The sequence below is a fragment of the Periophthalmus magnuspinnatus genome, chromosome 19 (assembly GCF_009829125.3).
Source record: "Periophthalmus magnuspinnatus isolate fPerMag1 chromosome 19, fPerMag1.2.pri, whole genome shotgun sequence".
NCBI lineage: Eukaryota > Metazoa > Chordata > Actinopteri > Gobiiformes > Gobiidae > Periophthalmus > Periophthalmus magnuspinnatus.
Genome location: NC_047144.1, coordinates 10202745 through 10217155, shown reverse-complemented (window position 1 = coordinate 10217155; position 14411 = coordinate 10202745). Strand labels below are relative to the sequence as shown.

At 42.0% G+C, this 14411-nt stretch overlaps 1 protein-coding gene across 19 annotated transcripts in view; it reads left to right on the top strand.

Moving 5' to 3' along the window:
- The window catches only part of tcf7l2 (transcription factor 7 like 2), an 85721-nt gene that overhangs the window by 58843 nt on the left and 12467 nt on the right, over positions 1 to 14411 (top strand). For all 19 annotated transcript variants that reach the window (XM_055229314.1, XM_055229313.1, XM_055229318.1 and 16 more), the window contains 3 exons: positions 8067 to 8199; positions 11128 to 11230; positions 12742 to 12828. In XM_055229314.1, coding sequence (XP_055085289.1) covers positions 8067 to 8199; positions 11128 to 11230; positions 12742 to 12828 — 323 coding nt within the window. The remainder of the gene's footprint in view (positions 1 to 8066; positions 8200 to 11127; positions 11231 to 12741; positions 12829 to 14411) is intronic.

Below are 14411 nucleotides of genomic sequence, written 5' to 3'. Positions count from 1 at the left end.
CTATTGTCCCAAACTGTGTAAAGGACATTCCCCGGGCTTTTGTTTTGCTCCCAGGGCCTCAGGATTCTCCAGGCCGCTGCGACCGCGCGCTCTCAAAAAAATATAACTCCTGGCTTGAAAAAATAATGCAGGATTTTTTTGTGCAAATATGTTTTACGCCTAATTACTTTTCATTATTTTGTGTGGCCACTGAACCTCGTCACATTTTACATCCGTAGAACACGTGTTACCGGGGCGACGTGCGCGTAATGTATTCCATAAATATTTCATTTGTCATGGTCATTAGTCAGGTTTAGGTAGTTAGAGGTTATGAGAGATAATCTAAGGATGACACGTCCAGTTAATTAGAAGAACGAACAAATCCAAGAGACGAGCCTCAGTGGGAAACGTGTCAGGATTTTTATTCAAGACGAGTCAAGTCATTTTTAATGAGTCAAGAAAATGATGTTAAAGTAAATGATTATGTTTTATTAATGTAGAGATTTTCATTATTATTTTGGTCTGTTTAAAATCAAATTGTTATTTAAATGAGCATTTCCTAAATTAAATATCTGTCGGTAGAATGCAAAATTAGAAATAACATTCTTTCAACCGAGTAAAAAATAGCAAAATTTTGAATCCAAATTCAGATTGAAATATTTATGTTCTGTGTGCTTGTGTACAAAAAAACCTGCCTTTAAAAGTCAGATCACAAGAGTCTAGAGGAATTCACCTCCATCTTTGTTCAAATCGCGGCCAGGAGATATGTGGAATTTGCTTTTTGTCTTTTATCTAAAAGAGGAAGTGTTGACCACGTGAATGTGAGCGTTTGACTTTCTGACAAAGGCGAGACTTGAAGAGTGCTGGTCCTGAGAGGAGGGAGCTGCTCTAGGCCTTGTTCACATGAACCTTGAATGGAGGAGTGTGTAGGATTCTTCTGCGAGCGATTGTTTAGAAAGAGAAAAAAAAACTCCAAAGGATGGCGACGAGAGGTGCCACGTCCATGTCAGAGCCACACTCTCTCTCCCCCCGGAACAAAAAGTGTGTGAGGAGCGGACTGTCACTACTGTTGGCCACACTTTGCTGCGCCTGCCCTCCCTTTGTGGATGTTGTTGTGTCTTGTTCCTTTTTTCCCGTTTTCCACCAGATCTCTCTCTCCCTCTCCATGCTGCTCTCTCCTCTTTGTCTCCTTTACCTTGTAGCCAGAGCTTTTCAAGCTGCCAGTTCTTCTCTGGGCATCCTGGAGGCAGAGCCGAGCCCACACACACACATATACACACACACTCTTAAGAAAGGCATACACAGCCCGACGTACAGCTGGGATTTGGGTAATATCTCGCCTTTTTTTCTCTGTCTGTTTGTGAGAAGCATATATTTTTTGCGCAGTATTGCTGGTGGGAAGCAGTACTGAGAAGGCGGCACACTGCAATAATTTTTCCTTCTGCCCGGCGCATCCTTCTTGTGTACGTCTTGTCACAACCATCTTCACAACTTTTGACTAGAGCAGAGGAGCCGAAGATATGGCTGCCCTCCACCAAGCAGGATTTTTTTGAAGAATGGGTGGGAGGGGAGCACAGGCACTGCGCTGGTAGTGACTGCTTGAGGATACTACTACTACTACTACTAGGCCTCAACCCAGAGTTCAAGGGGACAATGGCGGCTAAAGCGGGCTAAACACATGCTAAAGGAAGGACCAGCGAGACCCTACGAAGCAGAGCATTTTGAGGACGGGTGATGTATCCGCGGGACAGTGCCTCAACGGGGGCAGAGGAGCAGGGGGAGGAGGAGGTGCTGGAGGAGATCTTGGAGGAGAGCGAGGGGGCTAAAGCAGGACTGGGGATGGGCCCGGGACTGTCTCTGCTACAACAGGTGGGATGCTGGCATCTCAATCTCAGCAACTGGGTGAGTAATACAGATGGGATAGGAAACAGTGGGACATTTTTAAAATTTTGATAATCGTCCTTCTATCACCGGAATGTTCAGGAAAAAGTTGTTTGTTTTTTTTTTCCATCATTGTTGTTTTAACTTTTAACAATTTTATAATAGTTATTTAACATGGAACTCACTCATAATATATAATGTGAAGACTTATATCCATAACATTTTTAAACACTCAGACATTTTCGTAATTATTGTGCTATTATTGTTCATCACAGTTATGTAGGCCATGATATTCGTGAAACAAAATTTGAACTTTCCTATTCCCAGTGAATAATGTATGAAACAGCTGAAGGCCTTTTGGACAGGGGCAGATTCAAAGAGAAGGCATCACAGGCTTGTTTGAATAATAATATTTGTAATAGCCACGTGTAAGGGTCATTTAGGGGTATCTTTTTATGTACAGTATTTGTGTGTTTGTCACTTTTCATTTAACCGTTCGTAAATATTTCAGTCATTTTACATTTGAATAATTGTTTGGCTGTAATCAAAGTTTCATTTTTACTGATTAAAGAGCTGGTTGGAAGAATGTACAATCCTGAGATCATTGTTAATTAGACTTTTTTGCCTTTTTTTTTTCTTTAGTAGAAATTTTGTTAGTTGTATTGAAAAGAAGAAGAAGTTACAAGGAACAACATATTTATTTTGACTGTATTTTACTATTCCTCTTTTCACAATCCAGCTAATAACAAATGCTAGTGAACTTGACCTGAGAGAAAAGAGTGTTTTATCCCTGTAATATACATTTCTTGGTATAGAGTTTGATTCTACCATGACAAGTTGTTGGATCACTTTGTAGTTTGTATGTGTACTTTTGTGTTCATGGCCTCTGCTCATCTGCGCAGTTGTTAAGTCTGACAGTATTATGTAAGGTAAATGTGTCTACAATAACCATTTCTGCACTCGAATCTAATTGGAATCTTTGAAATCTCTCAAAAGACGCCACTAAATTAAGTTTTGAAAGGGGCATTTTCTCTCTTGAGGTGAATTTTTATTAAAACCTTATTTGATCAAAACTCATGCAAAACCATGACATGTAAAGTAAGATTTTCAATAACCTTGCGCATTACCATATCCCTTTGTAAATGTTGCCACCCAATTCAAATTCTTAATTGCCTTGGCTTTCAACTGAAATTGTGAGGAGCTGATTGCATTTCAAAAGGCAGAATTCACGCCGGCTCTTAACACCGCGATACAATATCACCTCTTAGAGAAAGACCCTTTAACTCAGGTAGCAGCGCTCAAGAGTCTGTTTATACTGAAAGGGCCAAGGCAAAGGGGTGAAAAAAAAAGACTTCAACACGCATCTAAATCTTTACAGAATACAACAGCGCTTACCAAACACCACTTCATATTTAAGCTATTTGTGCGTACTTTTATTTAGCCCTGACATGTCCTTTTTGCCATTCCATTTGATGTGCTGAATATCAAAGATGGAAGCTGAAAATAAGCGGTGACGACTTGAGCGGCGAGAAGGAGGAAGGGGAGGCAAAGGCTTTGGCCCACATAATATTTTTGTTCAACGCTCTGATCAAGCAGTCGGCATGTCACTGCAGCAAAGTGAATAGATTAACTTTTAAATATAGCAGGGTCTTGAGAGCCCCCAGCGCCCTCCGAGAGAGAGGAAAACTGATCAACACCCCCAGATCTCCTCCCTTTTTCCCACAATCCCCAGATTCTCAATACTGTAAAGTCCTTTCTTCTTCATTAACCAAGAAATATATAATTTGCCTGTGTTTTAATTAGCAGGGTGAGATAAGGCGTTAATTTGTCGGATTGTGTTTTGGTGCTTATCTGAGTACTCCCTGAGATGATCTGTTTGAATGTGATTTGTACAAGTTTTTCATTTCGATTTCCTTGCTAGAAGTTGATCTTTGACCTGGATGGCACGCTCGATAGCTCAGTGGTATGCATTCCTAGCCTAGAATCCATATCAAGTTTATTTATAAAGCTCTATTAGAAACAATAAAACTGACCAAAGTCCTGTACACGAACATAAAACTTAACAGAGTAAAGAGTAAAACAGTCAAGGACTACAATTATTGAAACAGTAAACACTATGGCCTCGAACTAGTTACAAACCAAATTTGTTTTAAGGAACAATTTTAAAAGTGAATTAGCTTGTTTAAGGTACGGATGAAGCTCGTTTCATAATCTAGGACCAACAATACAGAATTACAAGTTTTCATTGCCACACTTTTTACTTTGTTTTGCTGTAATCAAATACAAAAATTCTCATCAGCTGTAGACTCTCCCTTTTGTTCCCCTCTTTGGACTTCTGCCACTTGCACGTTGAGAGAGGCTCTGGCAACATTTTCTGCTTGCTTTGGAATCCAGAGAGCTGCTAGGAGCCCGATCCATCACTCCACTGTCATCCCCACATCTCCTGCTCTGTGTGTGCTTCCTTAACCTCCTCGCCTCCTCCCTCCTCGCCTCCTACCTCCTACCCTCGTCTCCTTCCTCCTGCCCTAGCCTCATTAGCGCCCCGCGAGCTGTTGTGACAACTCATCATATCATGACATAAAGCAGAGAGCAGTCCGAGCCCCCCGAGGCCTGTGGGGTCAGCACCTTCACATTTAGGCCCCAAATTGGCCCTGCGAGGTGCCACCAGGCGGAAATGCAAGGCCAACAGCTTTTTCCTGTCCGGCCTCTCTCGCCCCCCTTTTCGGAGCAGTGTGCAGCCCCTGTCTATTCTTTGTGTGGCTGTGTCCCGCTGTCACTGTGGTCGTGCCCCCTCCCTTCTGAATGGGACTAACGGAGGACTAAAGCAGCTTATTCAGTAGTCCAAAAGCTCTGAGGGCACATTAGGGAAAGTGAGGACTGTGCACTTTACTGGCTTCAAATATGAAAAGTTCTTTTAGGAAAATTTAAGAAATTCACAACACATGCTATATAGGGTGAATTCTGAAAAAAAAAAAAAAAAAAAATATTGCGATTGTGGTTAGATTTGTGATATTAAAAAGTAGGATTCTGTTGAAAACATTGTAAACGGCTGGAATATAAACTGATAAACCAATACAAGAATCTCATGAATTGCAGAAAATGTTTGAAGAGACTGAAACTACAGTCAGTTACAAGTTGTTTTTTTTTCTATAAAAATAGGATATTTTCTTCTTTGCAGGGAACATTCTATTATCTAAAACAGCTTTTGCAATTTGATGATTGTGCCAAATCCTTAATAAACATGTGTATCTAGTCTTATGACAGGCATAAACCATCTATGTCTTTAAAAACCTGCACTGCAGCTTTAATGTGTTCTGGTGACCTGACTTAAACTGACTTTATAGTATATATGTCTTTGATTGCTATTCGTAGTCATTATAATATTACTGTGCTAAAATTCACTATATTTCTACTCTTTGTTCCCGTTATAGCTTAAACCGTAAGAACAAAAGTGCTGACAAACGAGCCGTGGCATTATCAATAAAAAGCTCTGTGCGTTTTATTCTTTGCCTCCACTTGACTTCACAACACTGGCCTCAGCAGCGGCCTCCCTATGTGTCCTGTGTTCACTCAGGTCCAACTCAAGTTCCTATTTTTTATTTTTTCATTTGGAGTCTCTCATCACAGCTTTAAAAGACAATATGGACTTCACAGGCTTTACCGGATTGTTGCTTGTTGTTTTATATGCAGTAATGTAAGGATAGAGCCAGCAGGGGTGTCATGGCAGGAAGCTTTCTTGTCCCCTGGCTTTTGTGGCACTAAAAGGGGCGCACTGAAGCCACCCACGTCGACTGCCTTTGTTTCTCTAGTGAAGTTGGAACAGCCAGCGGTCAGTCTGTATGCTCCCTGTAACTGTCTATTGACAATATGGTCATGCTGAGGACACAATGACACCTGCTTGTACTTTCTTATTTACTTACACCTTTACCATTGAAATTGCTGATCCTTGTCTAGTCACAAAAGGCCACAAGCAAGTGCACTAGGGTGTGAATCTTTTATTTGGATTATAATGATTTGGTCCCTGATTCAATTTGGAATACATCTTTTGGATTTCAATATGATTGGATTCAAAGGAATGTTTTTCTTGTTTTTTTCCATAACCTTAGTACTTAGTTTTACTCCCAAGCCAAGAAAAAGACGAGTGTTGCTTCAAAGACATAAATTGCACAATCTCAAAATCTTCATATATTACCTAGGCTAAATGTATTTCAATTTAATAAAGAACATTAACTTGTATTAACTTGCACTTTTCACTTTTTTTTTTTTTTTAATAAATGGCAGAGTATGGTCAGTTAAGTGATGCGAACATTCATTTTAAGATCTCAACCCATACATCTAACTGCTCGGATGACTATTACATAACAGTTATTTGCGTTGATAACATACCTAGCTTAACTCACGATGTCCCTATAGCCTGTTGCCATGGGCCTTCGTCTGGCCTCCACAGCAGCCCAGAAGTGCCAATGATGTAAATACATTGGCTTCTGGCTGCCTCTCCTCTGCCCCTCAGCCCTTTGTAACACCCTCCATCTAAATGTGCACTCACTGGAGGGGCATTTTGAACTGCCTTCTGAATGGTGCAGGCCTGCTGGACAAAAGGCCTTATTTAAATGACCACTGCAGGCTTTTCAGTGCCCAAAGACTGATGAAGAATTGACAACATTCTTTCACATCATTACCCGAGGGAGGAATGGAGTGCGAGGTTAGGAGGTGAAGATAGGCCACTAGATAGGGTTATATGGCGTAACCTCTTTGACCGGACTGTGTTTTTTTATTTACAAATGTTATTTTTCCACATCATGAGAATAGCATCTTGGTTTCTTCTTTATGAATCTTATTCCAACCCCCCTTTGCCTTGACGCTATGCACGCTCCCTCACTCTCTCTCTTCTGCCTTTTCAGCTCAGGGCTGTGAATGGGTCCCAGGAGTCCCAGTGCCTCCCCGGAGTTCTGCTGGGGTTCATTAATCTTTCATTGGGACCATGGCAATAGGGAATGCCCCCCCACACCCCCATACACCACCCCCTCACTCCTCTCTTCTCTTCCTGCTCCATGCAACCTCCATCAGAAAGAAGTCTATACTATATGGGTCCACGTTAGCCAAAAGAGCTAACAGTCTTGAATGGAGGATGGGTGTATTAGGATCTCAAACGGGCCCCTTATTAAGTAAATCATTATGTCTCTAGTTCGGCCCACATTTGTCTAAAAGTCGCCCTTGGGCTCGCTAGTTTTGCATTTGTATTGTCAATGAGCATCGCGTAAACCAAGCCCCCGCTCCTCCCCTGCCAACATCTAGTCTTATTAGTGTTTTTCAAAGTCGGGTGCCACAGCGGAGCATTTTTTCTTCTATTTCTTCGCATTTGGGTTCGAGTCGCTAATGAGGATGTGTGGCCTCTGAGCCGGGCGCGTACGCAGGCGAGCTAGCTCTGAAAGCGTCATGTTATGATAAGCCTGATTAGTGCTGCTTCTTTGACTGCTAAGGGCTAGGATAAGGAGCTTCTGCAGCCACTAGCCTAGCTCTAATCTGGTTATCTGGTATTTGGAAGGGGGGCTTGTGTGTGTATTCTGTCCCGGGCTGGTTTTGAGGGCCCCAAAGGCAAGCTCCACTGTAATCTTTGTGGTAATTGAAAAAAAAAGCGGGGTCTGCGTGCGCCACTTAGCAGCACAAAAAGAAGATTACATAGCTAAAACTAATTTGGCAAAAATGCAGAAATGGATTTTTAGCTCCACCTCCTACTCTTGCTCACCCTTTTATTACAATACGCCCCTAACCCGCCATGAACCAAGAGCCCCCCAGGGAGAAAACGCAGGAGGAAGACCAGGCGAGAGAACTGGAGCTACTAATGACTGCAGATTTACACGCGCTGGCTTGATTTGTGTGGTTTACAGATGATCGATTACTTGCTGCAAAGCGCGGTTAAGAGATCTTCATCTCACTCTCGGCCTAAATGTGAACTGGCAAACGCCCCCAGAGCCTCTTAGATTGTATTACCGAATTCCACGGCGACACCACAAGTAGTGTTTTTAATTACAAACCGCACTATTTTCGCTGTGGCTTCGTGGTTTGGCGCCTCTAGGAGAAGTCAGAACTTGATAGCCCCCCTCTTCAGACACGGCTGTGAGCGTGTGGTAGGCTCCTGCAGTCTCAAAGCCTTCATCATAAATGTCATTAACACGCTGGTCTGTTGTCTTTTGTCTCTGTTGCAGTCGAATAAAGTTCCTGTGGTACAGCACCCTCACCACGTGCATCCCCTCACGCCTCTGATCACCTACAGCAATGAGCACTTCACACCAGGCAACCCCCCTCCACACCTACAGACAGACGTGGACCCCAAAACAGGTATGCGCCCTACAACTACTATTGAATGTATACAGTTTGATTGATCCTTATTAATCTGTTTCACAATTAAAACTATACACGGTGTATTCTTATTTTCCACAAACATGAAGCTTTCAAAGTACCTATATATTTTAACTACCAATACAGCAGAAACTGATTTGAATTTAAAGTCATTATCATTGACCTTATCTTGCAATTGTACATAAATACGTATCCATAAATTTGTATGTAGAACCAAAAGTAAACTTTTTCTTTTTTTGGTTGCCAAGTTCTCTTAAAAATGACAACAACAAACTTACCACCTGGCGTGTAAAGATGGCTAATTGTAACCTAAATGCAGAAAACAGTTTGGAGATACAAACATTTTGAATTCCCATATGGTGCCAGTTGTTCCAGACTCTGGTAATATTTATGTATTTTCCTCATTATTAATAACCCGATAAGTGTCTGTCAAACCCAGCATGAACTGTGGAATTTAGCGTGTAACCACAGTATCTCATGACCGCAATGCTTCCTGCCAGAATCTTATCAGCACTGACACTGCAACTGTAGATCTAAAAAAAACTTTTGAACTTACCAAGATTTTTACCAAAATAATGATACAGTTTTTGACAATTTGATTCATTTCTGCAAAAATCTCATTCACTCCATGTATTCAGGTGCATTTAAAGCGGTAATTCCATGCTTTTCATTCATCTCTCTGGTGGGTTTGACTGCGTTTTAGGTAATAATGTTGGTCTATTATGATGGCCCGTACAAAGGGGGAACAAAGTGCCAGCTGCTGTTTAATGTAGTGCTTAATGGGGGCTGCTTAATTGGGCTCAGTATTTAATTAATTAATGAGCAGTATTAGGTCTCGTGCACTGGGTGGCGATGGGATAATGTTGGCTTTTAATACACTTTCCTTTTGTTCTGGGATAAGTCAGAGGTTACAGCTGTTGGAGAACCTCAAGCTAAACGCTGCAGAAATGTAAAAGTGAAAGTATCACAATTTGCAACAGATTTGTACTAGAGTAGGACTTTGATTTAAGTAAAAAACAGAAGTGGTACTGCCATGGCAACTTGGCACCAATACTACTTCCATTACTAGCACTACTGAAGCCATTAATACCCATTTGTAAGATCAATTATAACAGGGACAAAGGGGGCATAGGGCAATGTAACTATGACACTACTAACTAACACTGACTCTAATATTAAAGGGGACATGTTATGAACAATCAACATTTATGAGCTTTTAACCATGTTATACCAGTTTCCCCTAATCAAAGTTGTATTTTGATTGAGTCACGCATGTTTGAGTCATTATATATTGTCCTTGTCTCAGAAAATTTCAGTTTTCACCTATCCCATGTCCCCTTCAAAAATGTCACATCTATTTTTAACAATAAGTCTCCGTTTTTTATTACAGTTTAGCCCATTATGACGAAGCCTTTCACTTTTGAATAGGAAATCAATGTCTGGTCTAGTATTAAGACATTATAGATCGATATTGTGGCTGGAACAAAATGTAACATAACAATCAACATATGTTATACTTTGGTTCTAAACACCCCCGAAACAATAATATGTCTAACCATTTGACACTAAGGTGAAGGTGCAGATACATTAGATCAACGAGTAAAGTATATCAAGTATTTTTAATTCAATACTTATGATGTTAAACTTGAACTTCACTTCTAAAAGCACCTAGCTAGTTCCCTTCACGGCCCTGATCAGTTGCAGATCTTGGGTGTAACCATCGATTCCTTCCAAATTCAGATTACAAACACTGTTCCAGTTTTCCTTGAGCTATGCTGGCACTAAAATAGCCAAAATATCTCCAGCATGTGCTCAGGCAAGCCAAGCATCATACACAACCGTCCCTCTCCAAATCTCACTCTTTTAGGTACGCACACTTCCCCGCTGCGTTCTTTTGCCCATTTTTCTAGTCTCAAGTTTGTCACGAGAAAAAGAAAGAAGTTATTTTTACACATCTAGACCTTTTCAAATCATCGATTCGGGGGACGTCTCGCTGATGCCGGTTCTGTGCCTGTCACCTGCCACCGAAAGTAAAGGCAACATGGTGGACGCTGTGATTGTTTGGCGCTGCCCTCAACTAGTGCTGTCCTCAAATTGGACATCTCTGTCACTATTTACCTGTGGGGGATAACAAACACAAGGCACCGCTGCTGTTTCTGCTGAATCAGATCCACCAATGAGTTTAGAACAGTACCACCTGCTGCATCTGAGCTGTCCGCAACTATGATGGGAAAAAGTATTGCTTTGAAATTGTATGGTTCTTACAGTCTATATAAATTTGTACTTTAGGTTTGAACACATCAAGGCAGAGCAGCTTGTTGGGCCCACAGTATATAAGCAGGCTGAACTAGACAAAAGCCTTGTCAGAGCTTTAATGAAACTAAGGTGTCAGAAACTAAAATGTTTAGTTTAGAAGTCTTTTCATAGTTAAGGTTTTTACCACTTTCAGTTTTGATTATTATCCCCTTTTGAGATTTTAAAAATAATCTCTGAATCAGGTTGTCAAAAAACGAAACAAAAAATGTCAGTAGTCATTGCAATGGTGTATTTACATTTTCCTACACAGAACCAGTATCTACAATCACACATCAACCTTAATGTTTTGTCATAACCTCATCCATTTTCTGTTCTGTTAATTTGATTTAGTTGAGACAAATATGACAAGAATCACGTTGGTGTTTTTCCCATTCACCTTTAGCTACACACTGCTTGTCTACCTTTGATCAAAATGTGTGATTTGTGTACACTCTAGCTCCCTCTTTCTCCTCCTCTGATGTATCCCTCATTCACTTGTGCATTTCTCCACAAAAGGCCGACCTGGTGCTGACAAAGATTTGCTTCTTTTTCCCCCTCTGCCTTCTCCATTTCTGTCCACCTCCTCCCTTCTCTGTGTCACCCGTTTCACAGGGATCCCGAGGCCTCCACACCCTCCAGATATATCTCCTTATTACCCACTGTCACCAGGCACAGTCGGCCAAATCCCCCATCCGCTGGGCTGGTTAGTACCACAGTAAGCAAAACCTTCTATTACTCTTTTTCAATGAGTTGGGGAGTTGGAGTATGTCACTGCGCAGAATTGCATGTTTGTTATCAATTGTTTATGATATAGGTCAGTGGTTTTCAGCTGGTGCGGTCAGTTTGTTTACTCAAGGTTCATTGATTTGACTAAAATATTTGATAAATAAAAAACATCTGTACAGTCTCACAAAATTGGCACCTATAAGCAAACTATACCGGCTGAGAATCAATGAACCAAGTACTACAGAATCTATTCTATTTGTATAATTTATGTAATACAGTTACACGTGTTTACCACCACCATTATATACAGTATCTGCTTTACCAATTTACTTATCATAGATGTTGTAGCCTCTATTACTCTCTACATTACTTCAGGTTCAGTATGTATCAACTTTTCGACTTTTATTTCTTAGCCTGGAATGTTTCACAGTATGGCATTAACATATCTATCCAAGCAATACAATTACATGGAGACAAGCAGGCAGCGGACCCTTCATCAGAAAAGTTACATAATGCATCTGACCATTAAGAGCTATTGTGAAATTCATATTATTAGTGCTTCAATTAGTTGTTTTGATCATGTGCACCTCGATTTGAAGATGGTCAAACTTTACCTCTCAACTTTCTGAACTGAAAATGAACAAGATATCCAGCTATTGCTCAAACGCTAGCGTCAAGGTGCCTTTAGTCCACGTAACACTCAGCCCACGTAAACCTGATCTGTCTAGCGCTGGTCTCTAGAGTGGGTCACCTGTCTGCACCTGTCTAACCCAGTGTTTAACTTCATCTTTACTCCTGAACCTATGAAGCCCACCAGAGCTCCCCCGACCCGCGCCAACCCCAACTTCCAACTCCGTGGCACATACTATTTTGCATGTCTCTGTATGGTCCAATTACATTAATGAACTGTGATTGGCCGTATTTTACCCACAATTCCACATGGGGGCTCTCCCTTGGTAACTCATGTCAACACTTGTTAATATGACAAAAGGCTACAAATTAAGCTCTGTTAATTTAATGTTTTCTCACCGCGATCTAAATACCGAAAGAGGCCCCGAGCACAGCCACGGCGCCCTTTGATTTGCTGCACTTTATTTTGGTATAAATTTACATTCATTATTGTTTGTCTTTGGAAGTGTAGACCTCAATTAGCGTGATGGCTCCATTAAAGGAAACCGCGCTTCGTCTTTAATTATCACAACAAAACACCTAGTTCCAGCTCGGGGAGGAACAGGGCCCCGCTACGTCGTCACCGTGCGAAGGGTTATGAAATTTAATTAGCCATCGCTATCAAGATTTGTGGCATTCAAATTGTTCAGAGTTTTCCCTGCCTTTGATCCGCGCTCTGCAATCCCCTAGATTTTTGTCCTGATCAAATGAGAATAAAGAGGCCCGCGTTGGGGAGCAGGCGCGAGACACGGGGCCGTACCTTTGCTAAGCACGTCCGTCAAGCATCCATCTTTACCTCTACACCTTTCTTCTTCTCCTCCCTCTTCACAGGCAAGGTCAACCTGTTTATCCAATCACAACAGGGGGTTTCAGACACCCCTACCCAACTGCGCTGACTGTCAACGCGTCCATGTCAAGGTGAGGCCTGCTACTCTTGCCATACACATACACACACACAAACCCACACACGCTAGCTCATAGGTGCCACTGGGCTTAGCTTCTCACTCAAAAGACCCTTCACCAGAACTCCCTCTCCACATCTCCACAATCAAAAGGCCCAATCCTCCAGTGTGGCGCTTCAGCTCGCATGCTCAAATATTAATTATATTTATCTTTTTCTAATGAGGCCCCAGAAGTACGTTTACCCCCGCCGCATGTCAGCCCGAGCCGTGTCCTTGCTTCAGATTTGAGCATATAAACAAACACTGCAAAACACTTTGAAGGGGACTAGTTGATAGGAGACGAGGCCTTGACACTTTGGTTTTAGCCCATTAGAGTCCCACTCGAGTGTAGATGTTATTGCACCCGCGAGGCGAAGCTGTATGTGTTACCATCTTGCATATACATGCGTATGTGTGTGTTTGTCAGCGCCTGCTAAACGACTTATTGTTCCCAAGAGAGGAGCACGTTGTCTATATGTCGTGTGGAAAGCGAGGAGAATTAATTTGGGGGGGTGACTAAAAAGCCTGTGATTTGTGGTGTTAGAACAGCCCAAAAAGCAGAAAAGCAAACAAGCTCCCATTCCCTCTCCTCCTCCCTCCCTCCTTCCCTCTCTCCTTCTCTCCTCTGTTTCTCCTCCCTCTTTTTAATGCCATTGCAGCAGGGGACTTTTAGGACTTTTATTTGGAGTCAGGGGACGAATCCAAGCTTTGGTTTAATTACAGTCTGATTGGAACAGCAGCTCCTGAGGGCGGCTGGTTAGGCCTCCGTGACATTGATGGATCATGCAGATGCGGAGAGGAGGGGTAGGGGGCGCCGTATTATTTAAAGCTCTGAAATAAAGTTTGGCAGTGAGCTTACGCAGAGTCCAGATGAATGAATGGATGACTCCCTTCAGATGACCTTACTCTTAAATTCAATTGTATTTATGTGTGTGTCAAATTTCAAACTTGTTTTGGGGGCACGGGGGTCAGACATTGGCATCTGGCAACATGCACACAGCCAAAACCTGGGCCTTAAGTGATTGCTAATCTGCCCCCATAATGACAGCCTCTACATTGTGATCATCGTATTTCCAGTGTGGCTAATTGAATCTGCCGGCTGGCTTGTGCAAAGGGGGGCACTGGCCACAGGGAAGACCTAATGCCTGTGATGAGGGCCTTAATTGAATTAGGATAACTGAATAGATGGGGGGCTAAGGGAGGGCTTTCCGCAAAATGGGGAGGGTTAAAACATCTCCCAAAAAATAAAAAGGAAAAAAAAGTGGTGAGTGTACAGGACAGAGGAGGCTTCAATTTGTTGACAAAATTCAAGAGAAGCGCAACTGTCAGACGGTTGGTTTTGTTCAAAGACTTCAACCATTGTTATAGCTCAAAGATGTGTAACAGGCGCGGGGAAAATCGCAAGCAAAAAGACATTCTTGGCCTTGTATTCTTGTTCCAAGTCTACTCTTTTCTGTATCGCCGAATTAGGATGCAGAGAGCGGACGTGCTATCTTGTAAGGCCCGCAATGAGCACCTTACACCCAGGTCCTGTTAAAAAATACATTGTTTCAGGACGTG